This window comes from Equus przewalskii, chromosome 23, assembly GCF_037783145.1.
Source record: "Equus przewalskii isolate Varuska chromosome 23, EquPr2, whole genome shotgun sequence".
Classification (NCBI taxonomy): domain Eukaryota; kingdom Metazoa; phylum Chordata; class Mammalia; order Perissodactyla; family Equidae; genus Equus; species Equus przewalskii.
In genome coordinates, this window is record NC_091853.1 from 7,472,384 (window position 1) to 7,496,114 (window position 23,731).

The 23,731-nt window shown below is 34.8% G+C and overlaps 1 protein-coding gene across 4 annotated transcripts in view; it reads left to right on the forward strand.

Moving 5' to 3' along the window:
- SUCO (SUN domain containing ossification factor) overlaps positions 1–23,731 on the forward strand; it is an 85,301-nt gene that overhangs the window by 12,521 nt on the left and 49,049 nt on the right. For 2 of the 4 annotated variants that reach the window (XM_070591062.1, XM_070591063.1), the window contains exons 2-5: positions 17,119–17,227; positions 18,962–19,072; positions 21,248–21,402; positions 23,496–23,633. In XM_070591062.1, coding sequence (XP_070447163.1) covers positions 17,119–17,227; positions 18,962–19,072; positions 21,248–21,402; positions 23,496–23,633 — 513 coding nt within the window. The remainder of the gene's footprint in view (positions 1–17,118; positions 17,228–18,961; positions 19,073–21,247; positions 21,403–23,495; positions 23,634–23,731) is intronic. The other 2 variants (XM_070591065.1, XM_070591064.1) reach the window with 1 other exon arrangement.

Sequence of the window (23,731 nt, forward strand, 5' to 3'; positions counted from 1 at the left end):
AAAAGGTCTTAAGCAGGGGAATGGTAGTCTGACAATTTAGTGTTACGTTTTTGGCGGTGATGTGAAGGATTGATTTGCAGAGGTAGCAGGATTGGAATTAGGGACCTCTGTTAGGAGGTTGCTCTAGGTTAGAGATGAGGGCTTGAGCTAAGGCAATCATGACAGGGGTGGAGAAATAGATTGTAGAAATTTCAGGTAAAATAGAGATGGTGGCAAGAGGGTGGAGGAAAAGGAGTAGTACAGATGTTTTTTGGGTTTCTCACTTGAGGACTGAGTAGATAAGCAGTACCACATGGTGAGATCAATCGGGAGAGGAGATTTGGAAGGGGAAGATACTGTGTTCAAGTTTGAATTTGTTGTTTTTGGTTTTGCTTTTTTTTTGAGGAAGATTAGCCCTGCTCTGACTGCTGCCAGTCCTCTTTTTGCTGAGGAAGACTGGCCCTGAGCTAACATCCATGCCCATCTTCCTCTAGTTTATATGTGGGACACCTACCATAGCATGGCTTTTGCCAAGCGGTGCCACGTCCGTACCCGGGGTCCGAACCGGTGAACCCCGGGCTGCTGAAGCAGAATGTGCACACTTAACTGCTGCGCCATGGGGCCGGCCCATGAATTTGTTGTTTTTGAGGTATCTTGGAACATGAAGGAAGAGAGATTCAGCTTTTAAATGAGCTTAATTCATTCTCCACGTTAATATAGGATATCATTGAAGGGTTTTATGGAATGGACCAGTTAGTGGAAGATAATCAGTGGTGAAAATGAAAGTTTTGGTAGCCATCCTTTGAAAACCATGAGAATCTCCTGAGAAATGCATAGAGTGTAAAGGAAAGACTGAGAAGAGAACCCTGGAAGCGGCAGAATTTAAGTAGTGAGCAGAAGCAGCATATCAAGAGACTCAGAAGAACTAGCCATGACTAATATCATCAGTTCTTGAGTGAGTGGATCAGTGTTGTTTTCTCACCATTGTTTAATCTGTTGACCAGAGAATACTAAATATAAAACATAATAATACGGAAAGATCATAGGCTTTGGAGAGAGAGATCTAGGTTGGCACTTACAAGTTAAGTGACTTTGGGCTGGTTAACTTCTGAGCTTTAGTTTCTTTATTTGTAAAAATTAGGTTTATACTTTAAAGGGCTTGACAAATTAAAAAAAATAAAAACATGACTCTTTTTTTCTTCTAGAGACATCAGATGCTTAGGATTGGATTGATCATACTCAGTTTATGCCACATTCTGCATGGGTCCCCTTTTTTGTTCCATTTTACATCATTATTCTTTGTTATCTTCAGTGTCACTCCTATTTACCCTATTTATTTTTATTTACTTTTCTCTTCATTTTATGGTTATTAGCAGAGTTAAATTTTTCTCTATAAGCGTTGTGTATTATTTTTCTTAGGTTAATTTCTAAATTATTTTATAATTTTTGTTATTGTTAATAGTTTATTTTCTATTTGGTTACTACTGGGGAGGAAAATACTGACCTTTTTGTTTCTTTTGTTTTTAAGTTGAGATAATGTACATACAGTGAAATGCACAGTATTAACTATTTAGTTGGATCAGTTTTGAGAAATGCATAAATCTGTGTAACCCACGCCCTATCTAGATACAGAATATTTCCATCACCCCAGAATGTTCTCTTATGTCCCTTTGTGGTGAATCCTGGGAAGCAAGCAATGATTTTATTTCTATCACCGTGGATTACTTTTGCTGATTCTGGAACTTCATCTCAATGGAATTATACAGTGTTTTTTCTTGTGTCTGGCTTCTTTCACTCAGCATAATGTTTCCAAGATTTATCCATGTTGTTTCATTCATCAGTAATTCATTCCCTTTTTTTGCAAGTAGTAGTACATTGTATGACTATACTACAGTTTGTTTATTCTTCTGTTGTTGGACATCTGGGCTGCTTCCAGTTTTTGGCTATTAGGAGTAAAAGCTGCTGGAGACATTTTTGTGTAAGATGTTTTGTGGATACAGTTTTCATTTTTCTTGAGAAGTACCTAAAATTGGAATTGCAAGAGCTGAAACAGATGGATATCGTATGCTTCTGAGAAAGACACGCCTCGTTTATGAAGGATTCCAGTCAGGAATACATAGCCTGAATTTGGTCATGATGAAACTTCAGAGAAATCTCAAATAAGGACCATGTTATTTAAAAATAAAAGGACTGTGTCCTTCAAAAATGTCAGTGCTGTGTAAGATAGAGGCGAAGAACTATTCCAGGTTAAAGGAGGCTGAAGACACATGACAAATGCAGGACGTTATCTTAGACTCAATTCTGTACTTGGGGTGTTGGGGGGGAAATGCTATAAGGACATTATTGGGTTAATTGACAGAATGGCAATATGGACAGTAGATTAAAGTATTGTGTCAGTGTAACATTTACTGAAGTTGATAACTGTACCATGGTTATGTAAGAGAATATCTTTATTCTGTGGAAATGCATACTAAGGTATTTAGATATAAATTACACAGAGCAGTGAGAGAGGGAGAGTGAGCGAGTTTGTCAGGAGCAAATGGCAAATGATGGAACAAATGGGGCAATCTGTTAATATGTTGATGTGGGTGAAGGGTTTGTGGATGTTCTTTGTACTATGCTGGCAATTCTCCTGAAAATTTGAAATTATTTCCAAATAAAAAGTGAAAAAAACTGGGCTGGGATTTCCCCCTTTTCTCTGTGAGGTGTTGACTGATCCACCCAAATTTCTTTAATTATCATTAGCTTATTCCAATTTTTGTATATTTTGTGCCAATTTTGCTATTTTTCTAGAAACATCCATTTCTTCTAAGTTTTCAAATATATTTGTATATAGTTTGCAATATTTTATAATTTAAAATATCTCTTTTGTCCATAGTTATTTCATATTTTTATACCGTATTTTGTTAATTCACATCACCAGCTCTCCTTGATCAGTTTTGCCAGAGGTTTTTTTTAATATTTTCTTCAAAGAACCAACTTTTGGTTTTCTTAATCTTTCCTTTTCTTTGTTTAGTGATTTCCGTTCTTATATCCTTTCCTTTTTCTTTGGATTTACACTATCTTTTATTTTTTTGAGTTGAAAGATTTGCTCTTTTGTTTTTAGTTTGTTTCCAAATGTGTTCAAAAGCATAGTTTTTCTGCTGTTGTCTTATCTACGTTACAGCAATTTTTTTTTTCTGAAGATTTTATTTTTCCTTTTTCTCCCAAAGCCCCCTGGATACATAGTTGTGTATTTTTAGTTGTAGGTCCTCCCAGTTGTGGCATGTGGGACGCCGCCTCAGCATGGCCTGATGAGCGGTGCCACGACTGCGCCCAGGATCCAAACCACCGAAACCCTGGGCCGCTGGAGTGGAGAGCACGAACTTAACCACTAGGCCACGGGGCCGGCCCCTGCAGTACACCAATTTTGACCAGTTGTTTTCCACTATAATACTTCATACTGTTCCTTATTGTTTTCTCTTTAACCAAAGGATTCTTCTGCATAATTTTTGTTTCCAGGCTTAGGATGTTGTTAGCTATCCTTTTATTATTTTATATTCTGTTGCAGTGTGGTTGGAGAGTATAGTTTATCAGATTTTGAGTCTTCTTTTGAAGCTTTAGTGTATACTCACTATTTGGGAAATATTCCTTGTGTGCTGGATAAGAATGTTTAATTTGTGTTTGTTTTAAAGTTGTGTATATTTGATCAAGCTTATTTCCATATGTAATATGAATCTCATGTTTCCTTAAGTTTTGTCCATCTGTTTTGTGAGAGGTAATTTAAAATAGGCAATCATAATTTTTGATTATTCTCTTTCTACCTGTAGCTTTGTCAGTGGTTATTTTATGTATTTTGAAGTGACGTTGTTAGGTGCATATATATTTATAATCATTATATCTTTTTACTAGTAGATAATAAATCTCTCTTTTAGTGACATAATGTTTTTAAATTAAATTCAATTTTGGCTACTTAATTAAAATTGCTACCTTTTTGTCTTGTTTTCTCAATATATCTTAACTCAGATTTTTAATGATTGAAAATTATGCCTAACATTTCCTAATAAGGCTCTGTATCTAACATAATATTTGGTACCTACTGGGTAGAGTCTTAAGTACTTATATAGTTTCTTCAGTGTAGTTCAGAGGGAAACAGCAGTAACTCGTTTGAAAGTTTGACAGACTCCAGTTTAGTTCCCACCTCCCCTGCAATATTAGATTTGGCTCATTTGCATACTAGCCTATTCTTTATTGCACATTGATGTGTCCTGGAATTTATTATTGTTATTTTGCTGGATTTCTTTGATAAGATTATAAAAAGTAATTGTTAAAGATAGCTAGTTCAGTATTTTTGTGGTAGACAGATGTAAAATGCTGTCATTCTAAGCCGTTGATAGTAAAAAATGGTTCCTCAATCACTTTCACATTAAAGAATGCTTTCTCCCTTCTTAATGAAGTCTTCCTTGGCCCTTCAAGGCTTAATTAAGTCATGTAGAAATATTTTCCTGTGTCCTTCTCTTGTTCTCTTTGGTAAGAACTAATTGATACCCCTTATACTGTAACACTTAAACCTTGATCATTATTTTTTGAAACATTTAGTTATAACACACCCTTTAAAACAGCAGGATGGGGTCAGGCCTGGTGGCACAGCAGTTAAGTTCGAGTGCTCCACGTTGGTGGCCCGCGGTTCTCTGGTTTGGATGCTGGGTGTGGACCTGCACACCGCTTGTCAAGCCATGCTGTGGCAGGAGTCCCACATACAAAAAATAGAGGAAGATAAGCATGGATGTTAGCTCAGGGCCAGTATTCCTCAGCAAAAAGAGGAGGATTGGTGGCAGATGTTGGCTCAGGGCTAATCTTCCTCAAAAAACAAACCAACCAACCAACCCAGCAGGATGCCTAGCAATATTAGATTGTGAGTTGCCACTACAAGAAAAACTTGAGTCCCTATATGTTCAAGTTGAAAACCTCCCTTCGAGAAACAGCTATATAGAAATATAATTTCTAAAATGAAAGCAATCACGTTTAAGATTGAAGTCTCTAAAGTATGCCTTTTGAACGTAGGCATTCATTTGGATGCAGATGTTCATTCCTTCTGTACCTGTAGTATTTTTTTTTAATCTAATAGCTGTTAAGATCATATCTAAAAGAAGTTTTGTGGAAATTATAGGCAAGCAACAAATAGTTGTCATTAAAATAGATGAAGACGTGTAATCTCTATTAATATGTAAAGCATTGTTCTTGGAAAGCAAAGAAAAAAAGGTGAAATGTTGAGTGATATAAATAAATTAAAAAGGAGTGCTCAGCAGTTTCTAATCATATTTCTATTGCTGTTAAGCTTTATACAGTTTATAATTTATCAGATACTTTTTGTCCATTTTAAAGAATTCCAATCTGGCAACTATAACCAAGTGTAGGGTATTACAATAATATATGTAGAGAGTAAGTACAGCATTGAATTTTTTTTTTTCTATTTTAAAAATTGACAGAATTCCAAAACTTTTTCTTATGGGAACTTAAAAATACCAAAAAGTAATGGAAAGAATATAATAATCCCCGTGTACTCAATGCCTAGCTTCAATAATGATGAACTTTTTAACAATCTTGTTTTGTTTCCCTCTGCTCCACTTTTTAAAACAGTTTTATTGGGGGCATGTTGATTTAAAATAATCTGAACTTACTTAAATTGTACAATTTGGTACCTTTTGGCATATGTATACATCCATGAAACCATCACCACGAGCAAGACAGTGTACACATCCATTACCCTCAGAAGTTTTCCCATGCCCTTTTGTAATCCCTTCCTCCTGGCCTTCCTCCAGGCAACCACTGATCTGCTTTCTGTAGCTATGGTTTATTTTGCACTTTTCTGTAGTATTATATAAATGGAATCATATACTATATACTAATTTTTTATCTGGTTTCTTTCACTGAGCATAATTATTTAGAGATTAATCTACGGTGTTGTGTACCAAGTTTGTTCCTTTCTGTTGCTGAGTAGTATGGAATACCACAAATTGTTTATCCGTGTTCCTGTTAGTGAACATTTGAGTTTTTCTTCAGTTTTTGGTCATTACAAATAGAGCTGCTGTGAACTTTTCTGTTTTCCTTTCTTTTGAGTAAATACCTAAGGGTAGAATGGCTGGATCACGTGTAAGTGTTTCACTTTTAAAGAAATGCCAAATTGTTTTCCAGAGGGGTTGTACCATTTTACAAACCCACCAGCAGCATATGAGAGTTCCAGTCCTTCCATAGTCTTTGCAAGACTTAGTATGGTCAGTCTTTGAAATTTTAGCCCATGTAATAGATACGTAGTGGTATCTCATTTTGGTTTTGATTTGCATTTCCCTATGACTAATGATGTTCAGCATTTTTCATGTGTTTATTTGCCATCCTATATCTTCTTTGGTGAAATGACTATGGAAATCTTTTGCCCATTATTTAAAAGCTTGTTTCTTATTGAGTTTAGAGAGTTCTTTACAAATGTTTTATCAGAGATATACTTTGCAAATAGTTTTTCCCAGTCTGTAGCTTTTCTTCTCATTTTCTTAAGTATATTTTGCACAACAGAAGTTTTTAATTTTGATGAAATCCAATTTATCAGTTTTTTCTTTCATGGCTTGTACTTTTAAAATAAACTTTTGTTTTGGAATAATTTTAGATTTACGACAGTTTGCAAAGGTGACACAGAAAGTTACCGTGTACCCTTCACCCAGCATCCCTGAATACTACATCTCACATAACCGTGGTACATTTGTCAAAACTAAGAAATTAACATTGGTACATCATGCTTTTTATGTCATACATTACAACTCTTTGCCTAATAATTTTTTGGGGGAAGAGGCAGGTGGTGGAATATTTTTAAACTATCACATCCTATCTTATAAATACTTCAATAAAAGTGAACACATTTTTGAAGGCAGTTGTATGGAGGTATTTCCACATATGGGGTACCAACCTAACTACCTACTGATTTGAATTCATCAGTATAATTCCGTTAGTGTCAAAGCCAGAATCCAATATTTAACAACACAATCAAGTAAATTGACCTAGAAATCACGTGCAAATGACCTCCTGAAGAAATGAAAAGACTTTCACTGCTGTATCCGTTTTATGAAGTTTTATCTTTGTTTTTCCATTAATAATTATTTTGAGTACCAAATTCAATGTCAGTGGTCATGATTTGAAACCTCTCGCCTGTCAATTGTAGTAGTAATTGTAATTTTACACTATAACATAGCTGAGGTAGTAGTAATTCATTTGCTCATAAACTTTTTGAGGCACTTCTTCAGGAAATATTTGAATAAAAGATTGATGAGAGATAGCCATGCTCACACTAGGCGTGTTCTTTAAATGCTATTCTAGCTTAAATTTTATTTTTATTACTTTCCACCTCCCAGCGGACCCCAGTAATTACTTGCTATAGGCCAGAGCTTTTGAAATTGTTATTGTTTAAAGGTCTTGAGGAAGTTATGTGGAAATTGGAGCTCTTAGATAAATTTTTTCTAATTAGGTCATTCTAACTTTATATCAGCTGAAATTTTATCTAGTTATTTTTATTTTATTATTTCATGAAATTTGTTAATCAACTTAATGGTTGCTGCGAGTTTTTCTTATTGTTTTTAAACATAAGAGAATAGTGCTAAATTTTTGTAACTGGGTCTCCTGTTGCAAAACTTTAAAAAAAGTTATAGTTACTTGTGTAAGTAAAACTGATTTGTCACAGTTCTTGGGCATTCATTGAAAGGCTCTTTCTTTTTTTGTGGTTCACTGTTCAAGAAAATAAGAAGCTAGAGAACCAAATCTAGATGTAGTGGTAGTTTTACCCCTCTCACCCTCAGCCTCAAAATTCCTACCCAGAAAATGATTTTGTTTTGCATAAGAATGTTCTCCATATGCAGTATAGTATGTGTGAGCGTATTCCTACACATACTTTTAGTTGAAAATGGTTTTTGAAAAGTGTGGGAGAAGAATTTACTTGATTACTTGTTGAATATTTGCCATGTGCCTTTGCTAGGTTTTCTAAATATGTTGTTTAGTTGTATCATTTAAATTAAAACGTCAACTACATGTAAAAGGAAATCACAATTTGATTGGCAGAACATTTGCAACACTACTGTCTTGATAAGGTGGTATGTAGATAGGATTTCCAAAAAAGAACTCCATTTCTAACTTTGTGTAAAGAGAAATTTAAAATCCAAGGTCTGCTCAATGTAAGTTTTCTTTTAATTAATTAATTAATTATTTTAATTTTTATTTCTTTCGGATGTACATCGTATTTCAAATTCTGGATACATTACATCATGTTCACCACCCGAACACTAATTATAGTGCATCCCCTCACATGTGACCCTAATCACCCCTTTTGCTCTCCCCCCTCCCCCCTTCCCCAATGGTAACCACCAGTCCAATCTCCAATGCTATGTGTTTTGTTTTTTTTTTGGTCGTTTTTATCTTCTACTTATGAGTGAGATCATATGGTATTTGACTTTCTCCCTCTGACTTATTTCACTCAGCACAATACCCTCAAGGTCCATCCATTCTGTCACAAATGGCTGGATTTCGTCATTTCCTATAGCTGAGTAGTAGTCCATCGTGTATAAATACCACATCTTCTTTATCCATTCGTCCCTTGATGGGCACCTAGGTTGCTTCCAAGTCTTGGCTATTGCGTATAATGCCACAATGAACATAGGGGTGCAAGTATCTTTATGCCTTTGTGTTTTCAAGTTCTTTGGATAAATACCCAGCAGTGGAATAGGTGGATCATATGGTAGATCTGTCCTTAATTTTCTGAGGATACTCCAAACTGCTTTCCATAGTGGCTGCACCAGTTTGCACTGCCACCGGCAGTGAACAAGGGTTCCCTTCTTTCCACACCCTCTCCAACATTTGTTGTTTCCTGTCTTGTTAATTATAGCTATTCTGACCGGAGTGAGGTGATACCTCATTGTAGTTTTGATTTGCATTTCCCTGGTAGCTAATGATGTTGAGCATCATTTCATATGCCTGTTGGCCGTCTGTATATCTTCTTTGGAGAAATCTCTATTCAGATCTTTTGCCCATTTTCTAATTGGATTGTTGGTTTTTTTGTTGTTGAGCTGTATGAGTTCTTTGTATATTTTGGATATTAACCCCTTATCTGATATGTGGTTTGCAAATATCTTCTCCCAATTGTTAGGCTGTCTTTTTGTTTTGTTGATGGTTTCCTTTGCTGTGCAGAAGCTTTTTAGTTTGATGTAGTCCCATTTGTTCATGTTTTCTTTTGTTTCCCTTGCCCGGTCAGACATGGGACTTGAAAATATGCTGCTCAGACCAATGTCATAGAGCGTACTGCCTATGTTTTCTTCTAGAAGTTTCATGGTTTTGGGTCTTACATTCAAGTCTTTAATCCATTTTGAGTTGATTTTTGTGCATGGTGTAAGGGAATGGTTTACTTTCATTCTTTTGCATGTGACTTTCCAGTTTTCCCAACATCATTTATTGAAGAGACTCTCCTTTCTCCATCGTATGCTCTTGGCTCCCTTGTCGAATATTAGCTGTCCATAAATGTGTGGGTTTACTTCTGGGCTCTCAGTTTTGTTCCATTGATCTGTGTGTCTGTTTTTGTGCCAGTACCATGCTGTTTTGGTTACTATGGCTTTGTAGTATAATTTGAAATCGGGGAGTGTGATACCTCCAGCTTTGTCCTTTTTTCTCAGGAATCCTTTGGCTATTCGGGGTCTTTTGTTGTTCTGTATAAATTTTAGGATTCTTTGTTCTATTTCTGTAAAAAATGTTGTTGGAACTTTGATAGGGATTGCATTGAATCTATAGATTGCTTTAGGAAGGTTGGACATTTTAACAATGTTAATTCTTCCACTCCAAGAGCACGGAATATCTTTCCATTTCTTTGTGTCTTCGATTTCTTTCAACGTTTTGTAGTTTTCGGTGTACAGCTCTTTCACCTCTTTCGTTAAGTTTATTCCTAGGTATTTTATTCTTTTTGTTGCAATTGTAAATGGGATTGTATTCTTAATTTCTCTTTCTGCTACTTCGTTTTTAGTGTATAGAAATGCAACGGATTTTTGTACATTGATTTTGTATCCCGCAACTTGACTGTATTCCTTTATTATTTCTAAAAGTTTTTTAGTGGACTCTTTAGGGTTTTCTAGATATAAAATCATGTCGTCTGCAAAGAGTGACAGTTTCACTTCTTCTTTTCCAATGTGGATCCCTTTTATTTCTTTTTCTTGCCTGATTGCTCTGGCTAGGACTTCCAATACTATGTTAAATAAGAGTGGTGACAGTGGGCATCCTTGTGTGGTTCCTGTTCTTATAGGGATAGCTTTCAGTTTTTCTCCATTGAGAATGATATTTCCTGTGGGTTTGTCATATATGGTCTTTATTATGTTGAGATATTTTCCTTCTATATCCAATTTATTTAGAGTTTTTATCATAAATGGATGCTGTATCTTGTCAAATGCTTTCTCTGCATCTATTGAGATGATCATATGATTTTTATTCTTCATTTTGTTAATGTGGTGTATCATGTTGATAGATTTGTGGATGTTGAACCATCCCTGCATTCCCGGACTGAAACCCACTTGATCATGATGTATGATCTTTTTAATGTATTGTCGTATTCGATTTGCTAGTATTTTGTTGAGGATTTTTGCATCGATGTTCATCAGTGATATTGGCCTGTAATTTTCTTTTCTTGTGTTGTCCTTGTCTGGTTTTGGTATCAGGATAATGTTTGCTTTTGTAGAAGGATTTAGGAAGCCTCCCCTCCTTTTCAATTTTTTGGAAGAGTTTGACAAGGATAGGTATTAAGTCTTCTTTGAATGTTTGGTAGAATTCACCAGGGAAGCCATCTGGTCCTGGACTTTTATTTTTTGGGAGGTTTTTAATTGCTGTTTTGATCTCCTTACTGGTGATCGGTCTATTCAAATTTTCTACATCTTCTTGGTCCAGTTTTGGAAGGTTGTGTGTTTCTAAGAATTTATCCATTTCTTCTAGATTATCCAATTTGTTGGCGTATAGCTTTTCATAGTATTCTCTTACTATCTTTTGTATTTCTGAGGTGTCCGTTGTAATCTCTCCTCTTTCGTTTCTGATTTTATTTATTGGAGCCTTCTCTCTTTTTTTCTTGGTGAGGGTTTTCTAGCTAAGGGTTTGTCAATTTTGTTTATCTTTTCAAAGAACCAGCTCTTGGTTTCATTAATTTTTTCTATTTTTTTTTAGTCTCTATTTCGTTTATTTCTGCTCTGATTTTTATTATTTCCTTCCTTCTGCTGATTTTGGGCTTTGTTTGTTGTTCTTTTTCCAGTACCTTTAGGTGCACTGTTAGATTGTCTATTTGGGATTTTTCTTCTTGTTGAGGTAGGCCTGAATTGCTATAAACTTCCCTCATAGAACCGCTTTTGCTGTATCCCACAGATTTTGGCATGTCGTGTTTTCATTTTCATTTGTCTCCGGGAATATTTTTATTTCTTCTTTGATTTCTTCATTGACCCAATCATTGTTCAGTAGCATTTTGTTCAATCTCCACATTTTTGTGGCTTTTCTGGTTTTCTTCCTGTAGTTGATTTCCAGTTTCATACCTTTGTGGTCAGAAAAGATGCATGGTATTATTTCGATCTTCTTAAATTTATTGAGACTTGTTTTATGGCCTAATATGTGATGAATCCTGGAGAATGTTCCATGGGCATTTGAAAAGAATGTGTATTCTGTGGTTTTTGGATGGAATGTTCTGTATATATCTACTAAGTCCATCTGGTCTAATGTGTCCTTTAAGGCGAGTGTTTCCTTATTGATCTTCTGTTTGGATGATCTATCCGTTGGTGTAAGTGGAGTGTTAAAGCCCCCTACTATTATTGTGTTACTATTTCTCCTTTTATGTCTGTTAATAATTGCTTTATATATTTAGGTGGTCCTATGTTGGGTGCGTAGATATTTACAAGTGTTATATTTTCTTGTTGGATTGTTCCCTTTATCATTATGTAGTGCCTGTCTTTGTCTCTTATTACAGTTTTTGATTTAAAGTCTATTTTGTCTGATATAAGTATTGCTACCCCTGCTTTCTTTTCTTTGCCATTTGCATGGAATATCTTTTTCCATCCTTTCACTTTCAGTTTGTGAGTGTCTGTAGGTCTGAAGTGTGTCTCTTGTATGCAGCATATACATGGATCTTGTTTTTTTATCCAGTTGGCCACCCTATGGCATTTGATTGGAGCATTTAATCCATTGGCATTTAAAGTAGCTATTGATAAATATGTATTTATTGCCATTTTGTCACTTTTTCTTTTTTTTTGGGTGTTTTAGTAGTTCTTCTCAGTTCCTTTCTTTTTCTCTTGCTCTCTTCACTTGTGGTTTGTTGGCTATCTTTAGTAATATGTTTGATTGCTTTTGTCTTACTTTTTTTCCTGCTTGTTATAGGTTTCTAGTTTGTGGTTACCATGAGGATCCTATTTAATATACTATGCATATAACAGTCTATATTGAGTAGATAGACTCTTTAGCTTGACCTCTTTCTAAAAGCTCTACTTTTTCACTCCCCTCCTCCCACATTATATGTTTTTCACATCATATATAGTCTTTTGTTTAGTGTGTAGTATACCCATTACCCTCTTATCATTGAAATAGGTAATTTTAGTACATTTGTCTTTTAACCTTTATATTACCTTCACAGGTAGTTGATCTGCTGCCTTTGCTATACTTTTACCTTACAAGTGATTTTATTGCCTGTTTTTTTCTTGTTGTTGTTTTGGGTTTGTTTGATAATTGTTTTTCTTTTATAAGTTTTCTTTTAAAGATAAGTTTTCAACCATGTAGACTCTACTTTGGTTCGTTTTGTTATAGATTTACTGTTTTTAATTCCTTTAAACATTTTTCTTGCTCAAAACCAGATGGTCATTTTTTTGTTGAAAAGCATACACACACGCACACATTTTATAACTACTAGTACTTATGACTACTAAGACTTTCAGACTTGATATTAGTGATATTTTCAGTAAGCACAACACCAGCATATATGGTACACTTGTTTCACTAAAATGTGTAAAAGTTTGTTATCCTAAATGGTGCTCAAATGTGATTTTTACAAGATATTTAATTACATCTACTCTAAAAGTTAATACCTTTCTATATGAATGGTGAATCCTGTGTCACAAATTGACAAAAAGGAATAAATATCCTCTTGGTTTCCAGATTCTCTCTTTTGAGCTGTGTGTGATGAGCTGCGGAGTGGTAGTGGTGGAGGTTATGATGGTGATGGGACAGGAATAAAAAGTGACTGAATTTGCTTTCTGTTATGTGCTACAAAACAGTTCCCCGCAGAACCCTCATTCATTTTTACAAATATTTATTAAGCACCTTGTATTTGCAAGTCTTGGCTTTGTAGGGAGGAGTTAAAGTGATTAGGAATATGGAATTGGTTCTCAAAGAGTTTGTTTTTTAAGCTTTGTAGGACAACTAAAGAGTATTAAGTTATGGAGTTGTCAGTCATTTTGAAGTGAGAGATAGTGTCAGGGGTTCACAGATTACCATTTATCTTGATGTAATTTCTGGTGTTGAACTTCTTAAAAGTCTGGAAACTCATTTCATCAGGCTTGGGATTTCTGTAGTACTATTTTAGGAAGTTGCTTAAATAGCATGGAATTAGACCCATTTAGTCATGCACCAAAGTGCCCTCAGCCTTATAGTGTAATCGTCTGATTCTTAAGAGAAAGGGTGCATATCTGATTCACCTGGGGGAACTTGTTGAAAGTAGGGACCCCATTACAGAGATTCATTCATCTGCAGTAGAGTTGGAGTGGGTTTGGGTATTTCATTTAGTTTGGTGATTTAAAATTTCTTGACAGTTACTTCTTGGTGACAATTTTTATACATTTTAGACTTTTTCTTATGCAGAAAGTTAAGGTTATCTCTTACAGGTCCATCCTTAGTTCACATCCATCCTTAAGTAAGGACTAATATGTTAGAGGTGTTTAAGTGATACCATATATAAAGCTGTAATTAAGAGGAGGAATAGGGTAGATAGGTAAAGAATGTGTAACATATTAATGACAGGTGTATTAGAGTTCTTTAGAGAAACACAACCAGTAGGATGCACACATATGTATTCTTTATGAGGCATTGGGTCACACAATTATGGAAGGTGGGAAGTCCCACGATTCGCTGTTGGAAAGCTGGAGACCCAGAAAAGCTAGTGCTATAGTTCAGGCTGAGTCCAAAGGCCTCATCATCAATGGAGCTGAAGATAGAAATCCCAGTAAAAGAGCAGGAGAAGATGATATAGATGTTCTTGCTCAAACAATGAGGCAGGAATAAAAAGGGCAAAATCTTTCTTCTTTCACCTTTTGTTCTATTCCGGCCCTCAAAGGATTGGATGATGCCCACCCACAATGGGCAAGGCAGTCTACTGAATCCGCTGATTCAAATGCTAATCTCATTTCCAAAAAACTCAGAATTTTGGGTCATAGGATTTGATTTTATAATAGTAAAATCAATCGTGAGATTTATTGATTATGATAGTTAACGTCCATTGGCCATCTTCACACTAACTGTGGATATTAGGACTTATACACCCACATACATGTACACACATGCAGAGATTTTGATGATAAAACTAATACATGTTCATGATGGAAATTTAGAAAGTATAGAAAGGGATAAAAAGATAAGGGGACATAATCATGAAAATTCAAATATTCAGTTTTGGATATCTAAAACTTTTTGCTGTCCCAAATATAGACATACAGACATGCAAGTGTACCTGCAAACAGACATGCGTGTGTGCACACACACACACAGCTGAGAAACAGTGCAAAAGTCTGTTAATAAAGGAAATGTTTAATAAAAAATGATATATCTATTTGAAGTTTAAATAGGTAATATATTCTTGTGGTTCAAAGTTCAAAAGACGTAGAGTATTATAGAGTGAAAAATATCTTTCTACTGCCCTTGTCACCCAGCCATCCAGTTTTCCTCTCTGGAGGCAACCAAGGTGATACTTTTTTTTTTTTTTAATTCTTCCAGAGAAATTTATGCACATATGAATACCTGTAGGACACATGTACACACATGGTATCATAGTATATGTATATATTATTATATACCTTGCTTTTCTCCCTCTGGTTTCTTTTTAGTTTTAATTGTCAAAATAATGTATTCATATGAAAAAGTCAGATAGCTCTAGAAGGTTTTTTGTGTGTTTTTGCAAAGAAGCCATTCCTTGTTCCTCTTTTCCTCATTTTCCCTTTTCATGGAAACCACTTTCATCTCTTAGCTGATTAATTTTATATTTGCTTCGTCTCTAAAATAATTGCTGTAATGTCATTTTTAAGTATTATTCTACTGCAGCTGATCAGATTCTCTGACTACATGCTGGTAATAATATAGTTCTGTCATAATTTGAGTTAGGTCAGTATTCAGTATTTATATTATTATAACTATATGAATGCTAATCACAACTGAACCATCTAGTAAAACATGATTACTTTTTCTTTTCTGTAGTTTCCTTCTTCCTGGAACTAATATTTGATTTGTTTTATTGTTTTGCTTATTTTTCTATTTAATTACAAATGATCTGCCAGTTATATAAATCTGTACTTGAGATTCTGAAAGACTCATCAAGTGTGCTGTCAGAAGGCTCTTCTAGAAAAACATCCAGTTTAGACTGGTTGTCCTCTGTTCTTTGTGTATGGCTGTCATTCTAGGATTTCTCTTTCCAGCTACCTGGGGATTCCCTTTCCCTCTCTCATCTCAGAACCATGTTGTTGTAATTATTGTGGTTTTGTAGACATCTAGTTCCCTCACATTAAAATCTTCTTGACTATTCTTACTGTTTATATACTCTTAAGTCAGCCTACCTAATTTTAAAAATTGTCCTTTTTTACCTCTTCAGTATGTGCTTTTCAAATCTTCCATATATTACCTTGGATTGTGTAAAATTGACTCTTTTTCAAGTTAAAGAATTGTCAAATACATATTGACTGTTTCAAACAGTTCTACTTAATAGACTATTTCTGGCTAAGTTTATATTTAGTATTTTGTTTCTTCTGTAAATGGGGACTCCTGTTACAATGTGTAACTGGTGGTGATGCTTTGAGTAGTGAGTCCGTTGATATGTTTCTTAATTTTATACCTAGGAATATAATTTTTATACCTAAGACTTTTAATATGTGATTTTATTTAGTTTTCCACCTATGTAAACTCATTATCTGCAATTAATGATAATTTTACTATCTCCTTTTCCATTTTTACACCTCTTTTATCTTCACATTATGCAATACTACTGATAATGGACTTTCTTGTCTTGCTTCAGATCTAAATAGGGGTGTTTTTAGGTTTCTTCACCAAGTATGATACTGGCTTTTAGGCTTGTGTATTATGCATATATGTTTCCCATGTTAAATATCTACTGATTCCTATTTTATTGACTTAAAAAATCTTGATGGATATGTAAGTTTATCAGATGTCTTTCCGTGACTGTGGAGATAATCATAAGATATTTTTCCTTGTTACTTTTGCATGGCAAATTAAATAAATAGATTTTATTATTACTGAACCACTTTTGAATATCAGAGTTAAACTCTACTTGATCATAACAGTGGTATATTGTTTCTTTGATATGTTCCTAGAGACTTTTTTATTGTTTTCTTTAGAAGTTTTGCATCTGATATCATAAGTATTATTAGCCTGTAGTATTCATTTGTGTGTGCTATTTCTGTTAGTTTTTTATATCATTGTTATGTTCTCTCCATATAAATAATTGAAAACTTTATGTCTATGCTTTGAAATAGTTTGGGTGGCTTTAGAGTTAGCTGTTCTTAAACATTTGGTAGAATTTAGAATATCATTGGTATGTGGTGCTTTTTGAGGAGGTTAACTCTTTGACAACTTTTTCTGCTCCTTGAAGTCTTTCCTCTTTTACTGTCAAGAAATTCATAATGCCTTACTTGAATGGTAACAACACTGTTGATGTTTTTCTTGGGGCATTAAATAAAAACTCTTGTGTACATTTGTCTTCATCATTAAATCGTTAAGTTCTTAGGGACGTTAGGATAGGAACCATCTGTTTATTGCCTCAAATTCTAGCCCATAGTAGGGTATATTTTGGCTTAACAACTTTTCCTCCTTTTTTTTTTGGTGGTGGTGATGGTGGATATTTTACAGGCTTCCCAGTTGGCGTGTATGTTGTAAAGAGAGTTCTTCAGCTTCATCATATTACTCTCAAGATGACAATTGCGCACTAGAAAATGAAGATGTACAATTCCAGAAAAAGGTACTTTAAATAAAGTTGAGGATATAATTTGTGTGTCAGTTTTCTAAGACTTCCTCAAAACATTTGGAGTAAAAGTAATTTCAGAAATACTATGACATAATTTTGGGTGGAGATCTGTAATTTTCCTTGCTATAATCTGAGGAGTTACTCAGGTAATTCTGCAATTAAGCTACCTCTCAGATATTTATATATTTATTCTTATTGCTTATATTTGCAATGTCATAACATTCTTAGTCCTATAATAGGGAGAAAAATAGCGTCTATTCAGAGAACTGAAAACTAGTGGCTTACTTTGTAATGCTACTATGAATAGAAAGGATTTCTAAAGAAACCCCAGTCCTATAAATTAAAAACTATTAGAAATGAGAATTATAGAGAGAGTCCGCAATTGGTGTCTATGTAGTTCATTTATAAAATTGTTCATATATAATTGGGTGGAGTTAATATATAGAGTCCAAAAAACCTGATGTTCTCTAAATCATTTATTATTTTATCATTTTAAATGATAAAAGGTGAGTATTGACTAGATTTGGCTTACCCCGCAAAATCAATGTAAAATAGAGAAGTAGTTTATACTGACTGTAAAATATTCATATTTATATCCTATTCCCCTTCCCAAAGAAACCACAATTTACTGTTTCTTGGAAAACTTTCCGACCATTTTCTGTGGGTATAGATATACCATTATATAGCTCACAAATTAGTATTTTTATTTTCATTAAAAGGTCATAAATATTCTACAAATTGACTTCCCCATCCCCAAATAATATCTCATGGGCAACTTTTTATCTTGCTATATTCTTCTGAAAATCTTCTGGCTACATTTTTATTCCATTGTATAGATACATCATAATGTATAAAACATTTCTTAATTGACAGACTTCCATTGTTTCTCAGCTGTGTGTGTGTGCATGCGTGTTGTGTGTACAGTTGTGTGTGTGTGTATGTAAACATACATACTTATAGTTACATGCTTGGGTGGTTTTTTTTTTGGCATGATATTTAAAGTGGATTATTTAAATTTTTGAGTCATGTAGAATATATTTCTGGGATGCAGAATATATTTAGGATTTTGAAGACTTGCTGAATATCTCTCCATAAAGAGTATAATTTTATGCATTCACTCACAGTCTATAAGACTTAGATCTAATCTGTTCTTTGCGAAATTTGAAGAATACATGTTGGAAGAATGAATTTAAGCAAAGCATTAAGGGGAGGAAAACATTTTCGTTTAGCAAACATTTAGGTATCTAGTGTGTGCTACACAGGCTTAGATTAAACAAAGATGAATACGAACTCTGCTTTTCTGAAACTTATACTCTAGAAGATACTTTTAAAGACATAAAGGTATCTGAAATCCTAGCTTGAGAAGTGAGTGTCAAAAGAGAGATGACACAAAGAGCCATATGTACATTCATTACTCATTTATCAGATATTTACTAAAGTCTTAATATGTACCTAGCACAGTGCTGGATGGTCGGACTAAAGTACTTATTAAGAAATCAAATGAAGTTCCTAAAGCCCTTTAGTGTACATTTTAATTGTGGTGGTAAGGAGGAGAATGCAGGAAGATAGACAATAAACACGTAAACAGATAAAGGCAATTGAAGTCAAATGCTTACCAGACAGTGTTTTGGTTGTGAAGTGTAGAAAGAGATTGGTCTTCAATATTGCTTCAGGTCTGTTTTGTGAAACAATTTTATCAGTTAGCCTTTATTCTTTGTTGCAATATAGGATGAAAGAGAGGGACCTATCAATGCCGAATTATCAGGAAAAGTGGGTTCAAACTTACCTATTCCTCCAGAAGAACATAAATTAAAAGATGACTACATTGTGGATGTACAAGTAAGCTGTATTGCTTTAATTTTTAATGATAATGCCTTTTCAAACTACTTTATGAGATAGAAAACCTCTGTTTTGGTCAACATATTGTGTATTGTTAGTGTTTTTTGAAGTACCATGCAACTCACCTTAATACTATTCACCTGCTATGACTACTGTTTTGGAGAAAATGCAAAATTACACATTTAATAAAAAATGTGACCATTTTATTTGTAGTAAAAGTTTGGGTGTAAGTCGTCATTTCTTCTTAGGTTCCATTTTGGCTCACTATAATGTATCTTGTCTTTTTAGATGTCTGGAAATTTTTTCTAACCTACAACAAAAGAAAGTATTTGTATGTAGAACAGAGTATTTTGATATCAAAGTTTTATCGCTTAGTGTGGAATATGAATTAATAAATAATGCATTAAAATGTTTTTTCCTCTCATATTACATCCTGAATATTATTTTCCATTTTGTACCAGATTTTATGAGAGAGACTAAAAACTAGACCAGAGTGTCAGCTGACCAGAATGCTGAAGCATCTGGAAACTGTTTACTATCAGGAATGGATGAAGAAACTGGGGGTATTTGATCTGGAGGAAAAAGGATTAAGGAAAAACTAAATATCTCAAATAATAACAAAAACAAAATTCAGCTCAAAATGAGGGAGAGTTCTCTTTTTTCAATACACCCAGAGCTGTTTTATGACTTAATTGGGTTATCTAAGGAGATGTAGTGAGTTTCATTTTATTGGCTTCTGGAAGACATTTGCCAAAGGTTTCTGCATAAGAATAAGAGAAGAATAAACTCTGTAGTCCTTCTAATTATATGACTATCCTGAACAATCCTGCCATTGTTCATTTTCTAGAATTTCTATCATGGTGTACTCTTGCTCAAATACTTTGAAGTACTTACGGCATTATGTAGACTTGTGCTGTTCAGTTCAGTAGCCACTAGCTGCATGTGGCTATTGAGCACTGGAAATTCAGCTAGTCCAAATTGAGAGTTGCTGTAAGTATAGAATACACATCAGATTTTAGAGATTTAGTAAAAGAAAAAAAAAGAATGTAAAATATCTCAATGTTTTTATATTGAATACATGTTGAAATGGTAATACAATATTTGGTAATAATGTAGTAGTCTTTTTCTCAAGGCCTCCACCATAAAATACAAACTATTTGCATTCCTTTGTGAATTTTTCATTCCAGTGTAAATAATTCTTCAAATGATCACATTTTATATTCTTCTGACTCTATGCCTTGTGTTTCCTTTCTGTTCCCATGCTGGCCTTCCCTTTCTTCAGAGTCCTGGTTCTTTTCGTCCATAATAGTCCGTAGTCTCTCTTTCCCTTGAACTGAGCATGAGCACCTCTCACTTGATACTCATTTAGTAAGCATTAAATCCCTACTGTGTGCTAGGTACTTTGCTAGACACTGGGAACATGAAGATCAAGAGAACGTACTCCTCACTCAAGACATGTATAGCATAGTTGAAGACGAGAAGGGGATGTAAATACAGGCAATTGAGGTGTCATAGATGCCGTCATCCAAGTCTGTACAGAGACCAGTGGAGGCAGAGAGGAACGGGAATGGCTGTTTCAATTCAGGCGTGATTGTGGGGGAGGAGTGCTGACGGGGGTTTTCAAACATGCCTTAGGATTAGGTAGATTGCAGGTTGTGTTTTGGAGGAGTGACTGGCCCAGAGCATCCAGGACTGAAGGAGAGGCAAGAATCATGTATTGTTTTGTAATGTTACTTGTAAATGCCTTGTATTGTTGTTTATTGATACACGTTATCTTCTAAACTGCTTACAGGTCTAAACTGCTTACAGGCAAGAGCTACTGTTGTACTATTTTGTATATTTACATAGGATTTCTGTGTTGCTACTGGCATTAATTAATTACAGTAAAAGTGAAGTATTTATGGGTCCTTATACAAAATAGGAAATAGGAAAGAAGAAAGACAAGCTCCTTTGTCCTAGTTTATGAAATGCCATGAAAAACATGTAGAGCCTGTATTTTTATAGTTTTCTATATTCTTTTGGGTGGTAATGTTGGAAGAAGGAGTTTTTCTAAAAGTACTTTTTAGTGAGCATTCTTTATATTGTCACTTTTGAGACATTTTATAAAATCCTGTTCAGCTAAAGAGATAATTTATTAATCTCAACATTTAATATAACTGACTTTTTTAAAAACAGAATACGGAATCAGAAAAGTTAAGTCCTTCTGTGATTGAGACACTCCCTGCAGTTGATCTTCATGAAGATTCTTCCAGTGTAGTTGTGGGCAGTGAAAACACTGAAAATACTTCCAGCTCATCTACCTCAGAGATCACTCCGGTCTCAAAGCTTGAGTAAGTCGTTGCAAAGAAAAAAAAAGAATCTCTTTAGATAATGATAGAAGAATTTCTTTACAGGATAAGGCAGCTTGGTACTCAGTTTTGAAGTTTAGGCAATATAGCAGACCTAAGTTATAATGCCTGTGTTGTGTGTTTTTATTATTATTTTTTAATGTAATGATCTTATAATGAGTATTTATTTTGCTGCTTAACTCAGTGAAGCTGATTAGATTCCTAACCATGAAATCTTTACATCGTGTGGGTAAAGTGAGGTTCTACTTGTTTAGGAAGCACAGTACTTATTTGAATAATCTTTCCTATAATTATTAAAAATTCAAATGTTCGATTATTCATTTCCGTTAAGTATCACTGTAACATTCCATTCATAGTTATTTCTTTGTGTGAATAGCTGCCTTTTTCAAACTTGATAATAAATATTCAGGATATCTAGGCTTAAAGTTTCCTTAATTTAGAAAATCTATTGTGTACTCCTGGCTTCCTCTAGCAACACTACAAAGAACAAAACAAAATTCTCTTCTCTTAATACTACATGAAACATTTCCTTTATCGAATAAGTTAATATATATAAAGTGCACAGAATAATATCTGATGCATAATAAGAATATATGTGTCAGTTAATATCATTATTATTATCTCTACTTTTTACCACAACAGTTTTTTTTTTAGGTGAGGAAGATTGGCCCTGAGCAAGTATCTGTTGGCAATCTTCCTCTTTTTGCTTGAGGAATACTGGCCCTGAGCTAATATATGTGGTAATCTTCCTTTATTTTGTATGTGGTTTGCCACCACAGCATGGCTTGATGAGTGGTGTGTAGCTCCACGCCCGGGATCTGAACTTGTGGACCTCTGGCTGCAGAAGCGGGGTGTGCAAACTTAATCACTACCCCACTGGGCGGGCCCCTACCACAGCACTTTTTTTGGCAGGGGAAGAAGGAAGATTAGCCCTGAGCTAACATCTATGACCATCTTCCTCTATTTTTTATACATGGGATGCCTGCCACAGCGTAGCTTGCTAAGTGGTGCCTAGGTCCGCACCTGGATTCTGAACTGGCGAACCCCAGGCCGGTGAAGTGAAGCCCATGAGCCTGACCGCTGTGTCACCAAGCTGGCTCCCATAGCACTTTTTAAACATGTATTCTCCTCAAGAATATAAGGGAGGGGCTGGCCGTGTGGCCGAGTGGTGAAGTTCGCGTGCTGCGCTTCAGCTGCCCAAGGTTTCACTGGTTCGGATCCTGGGCACAGACATGGCCCCGCTCATCAGGCCATGTTGAGGTGGCGTCCCATGTGGCACAACCAGAGGCGCTCACAACTAGAATATACAACTATTACTGGGGGGCTTTGGAGAGAAGAAGAAAAAAAGAAAGATTGGCAACAGATGTTAGCGCAGGTGCCAATCTTTAAAAAAAAAGGAATGTAAGGGACCAGGTTGAAGGAGTTGTACACAAAGATGTTATGGTTACCATTTAGGAGTTTGTCCCAGTAAGGAACAGGGGATCAGAAGACATGCTTAGAAATAATGATAGTATTTAAAATTTTAAAATAATTATTCCAGAAGGAGTTTAAGGCTAGATACTACACATCTGAATGGTACATTTTTTTTCCCATTATATCTAACGTGACTACTTAATGAAATAGAAGTGAAGTAGGGAAGAAATATTAGGTACATGTTTTTTAAATTCTAAAAGTGCCTTAAGAGCTTTAGTGAAATGTTTTGAGATAATTTTTTTGATACTATGGGCAACAACTCTTAACATTGGTAGAATATACTAACAGAAGTGAAATGTTAGAGTAAGATGCATTTAGAATAAATAATTTAAAAATCTTATTTTTGACAAGACTGAATATTAACCTGAAATATTTTGTTTTAAAATTTGGTAATTAGCTATTTAAAGGCCAGGGGCACTAACAGAGCAAGAGTAAACAGTTCACTTTACACGATTTAAAATAAGTGAATTCTTGAAAACAGTCTGCAGAACTGTAAAGCATTCTTCTCTGGCTCATGTTTTGCAAATCACTAATATAATTTTTAACTTTGCTACATTATGTCTATTAAATTGCCAGATTGTCTTTTTTGTTTCTATTTTTAGTGAAATAGAAAAATCTGGTACTATTCCTATAGCCAAGCCACGTGAAACTGAGCAATCTGAAACTGATTGTGATGTTGGTGAGACCCTTGAGGCAAATGCTCCAGTTGACCAGCCAGCCTTTGTCAACCCACCTGAAAGGTGGGTGTGAACAGTTATTTGCCCCTTGTATGATTCTGTAATAACAGCAGTGTCATGTTTGAATGGACTTTGGTGCAGGCTTAATTCTACTTTATGAT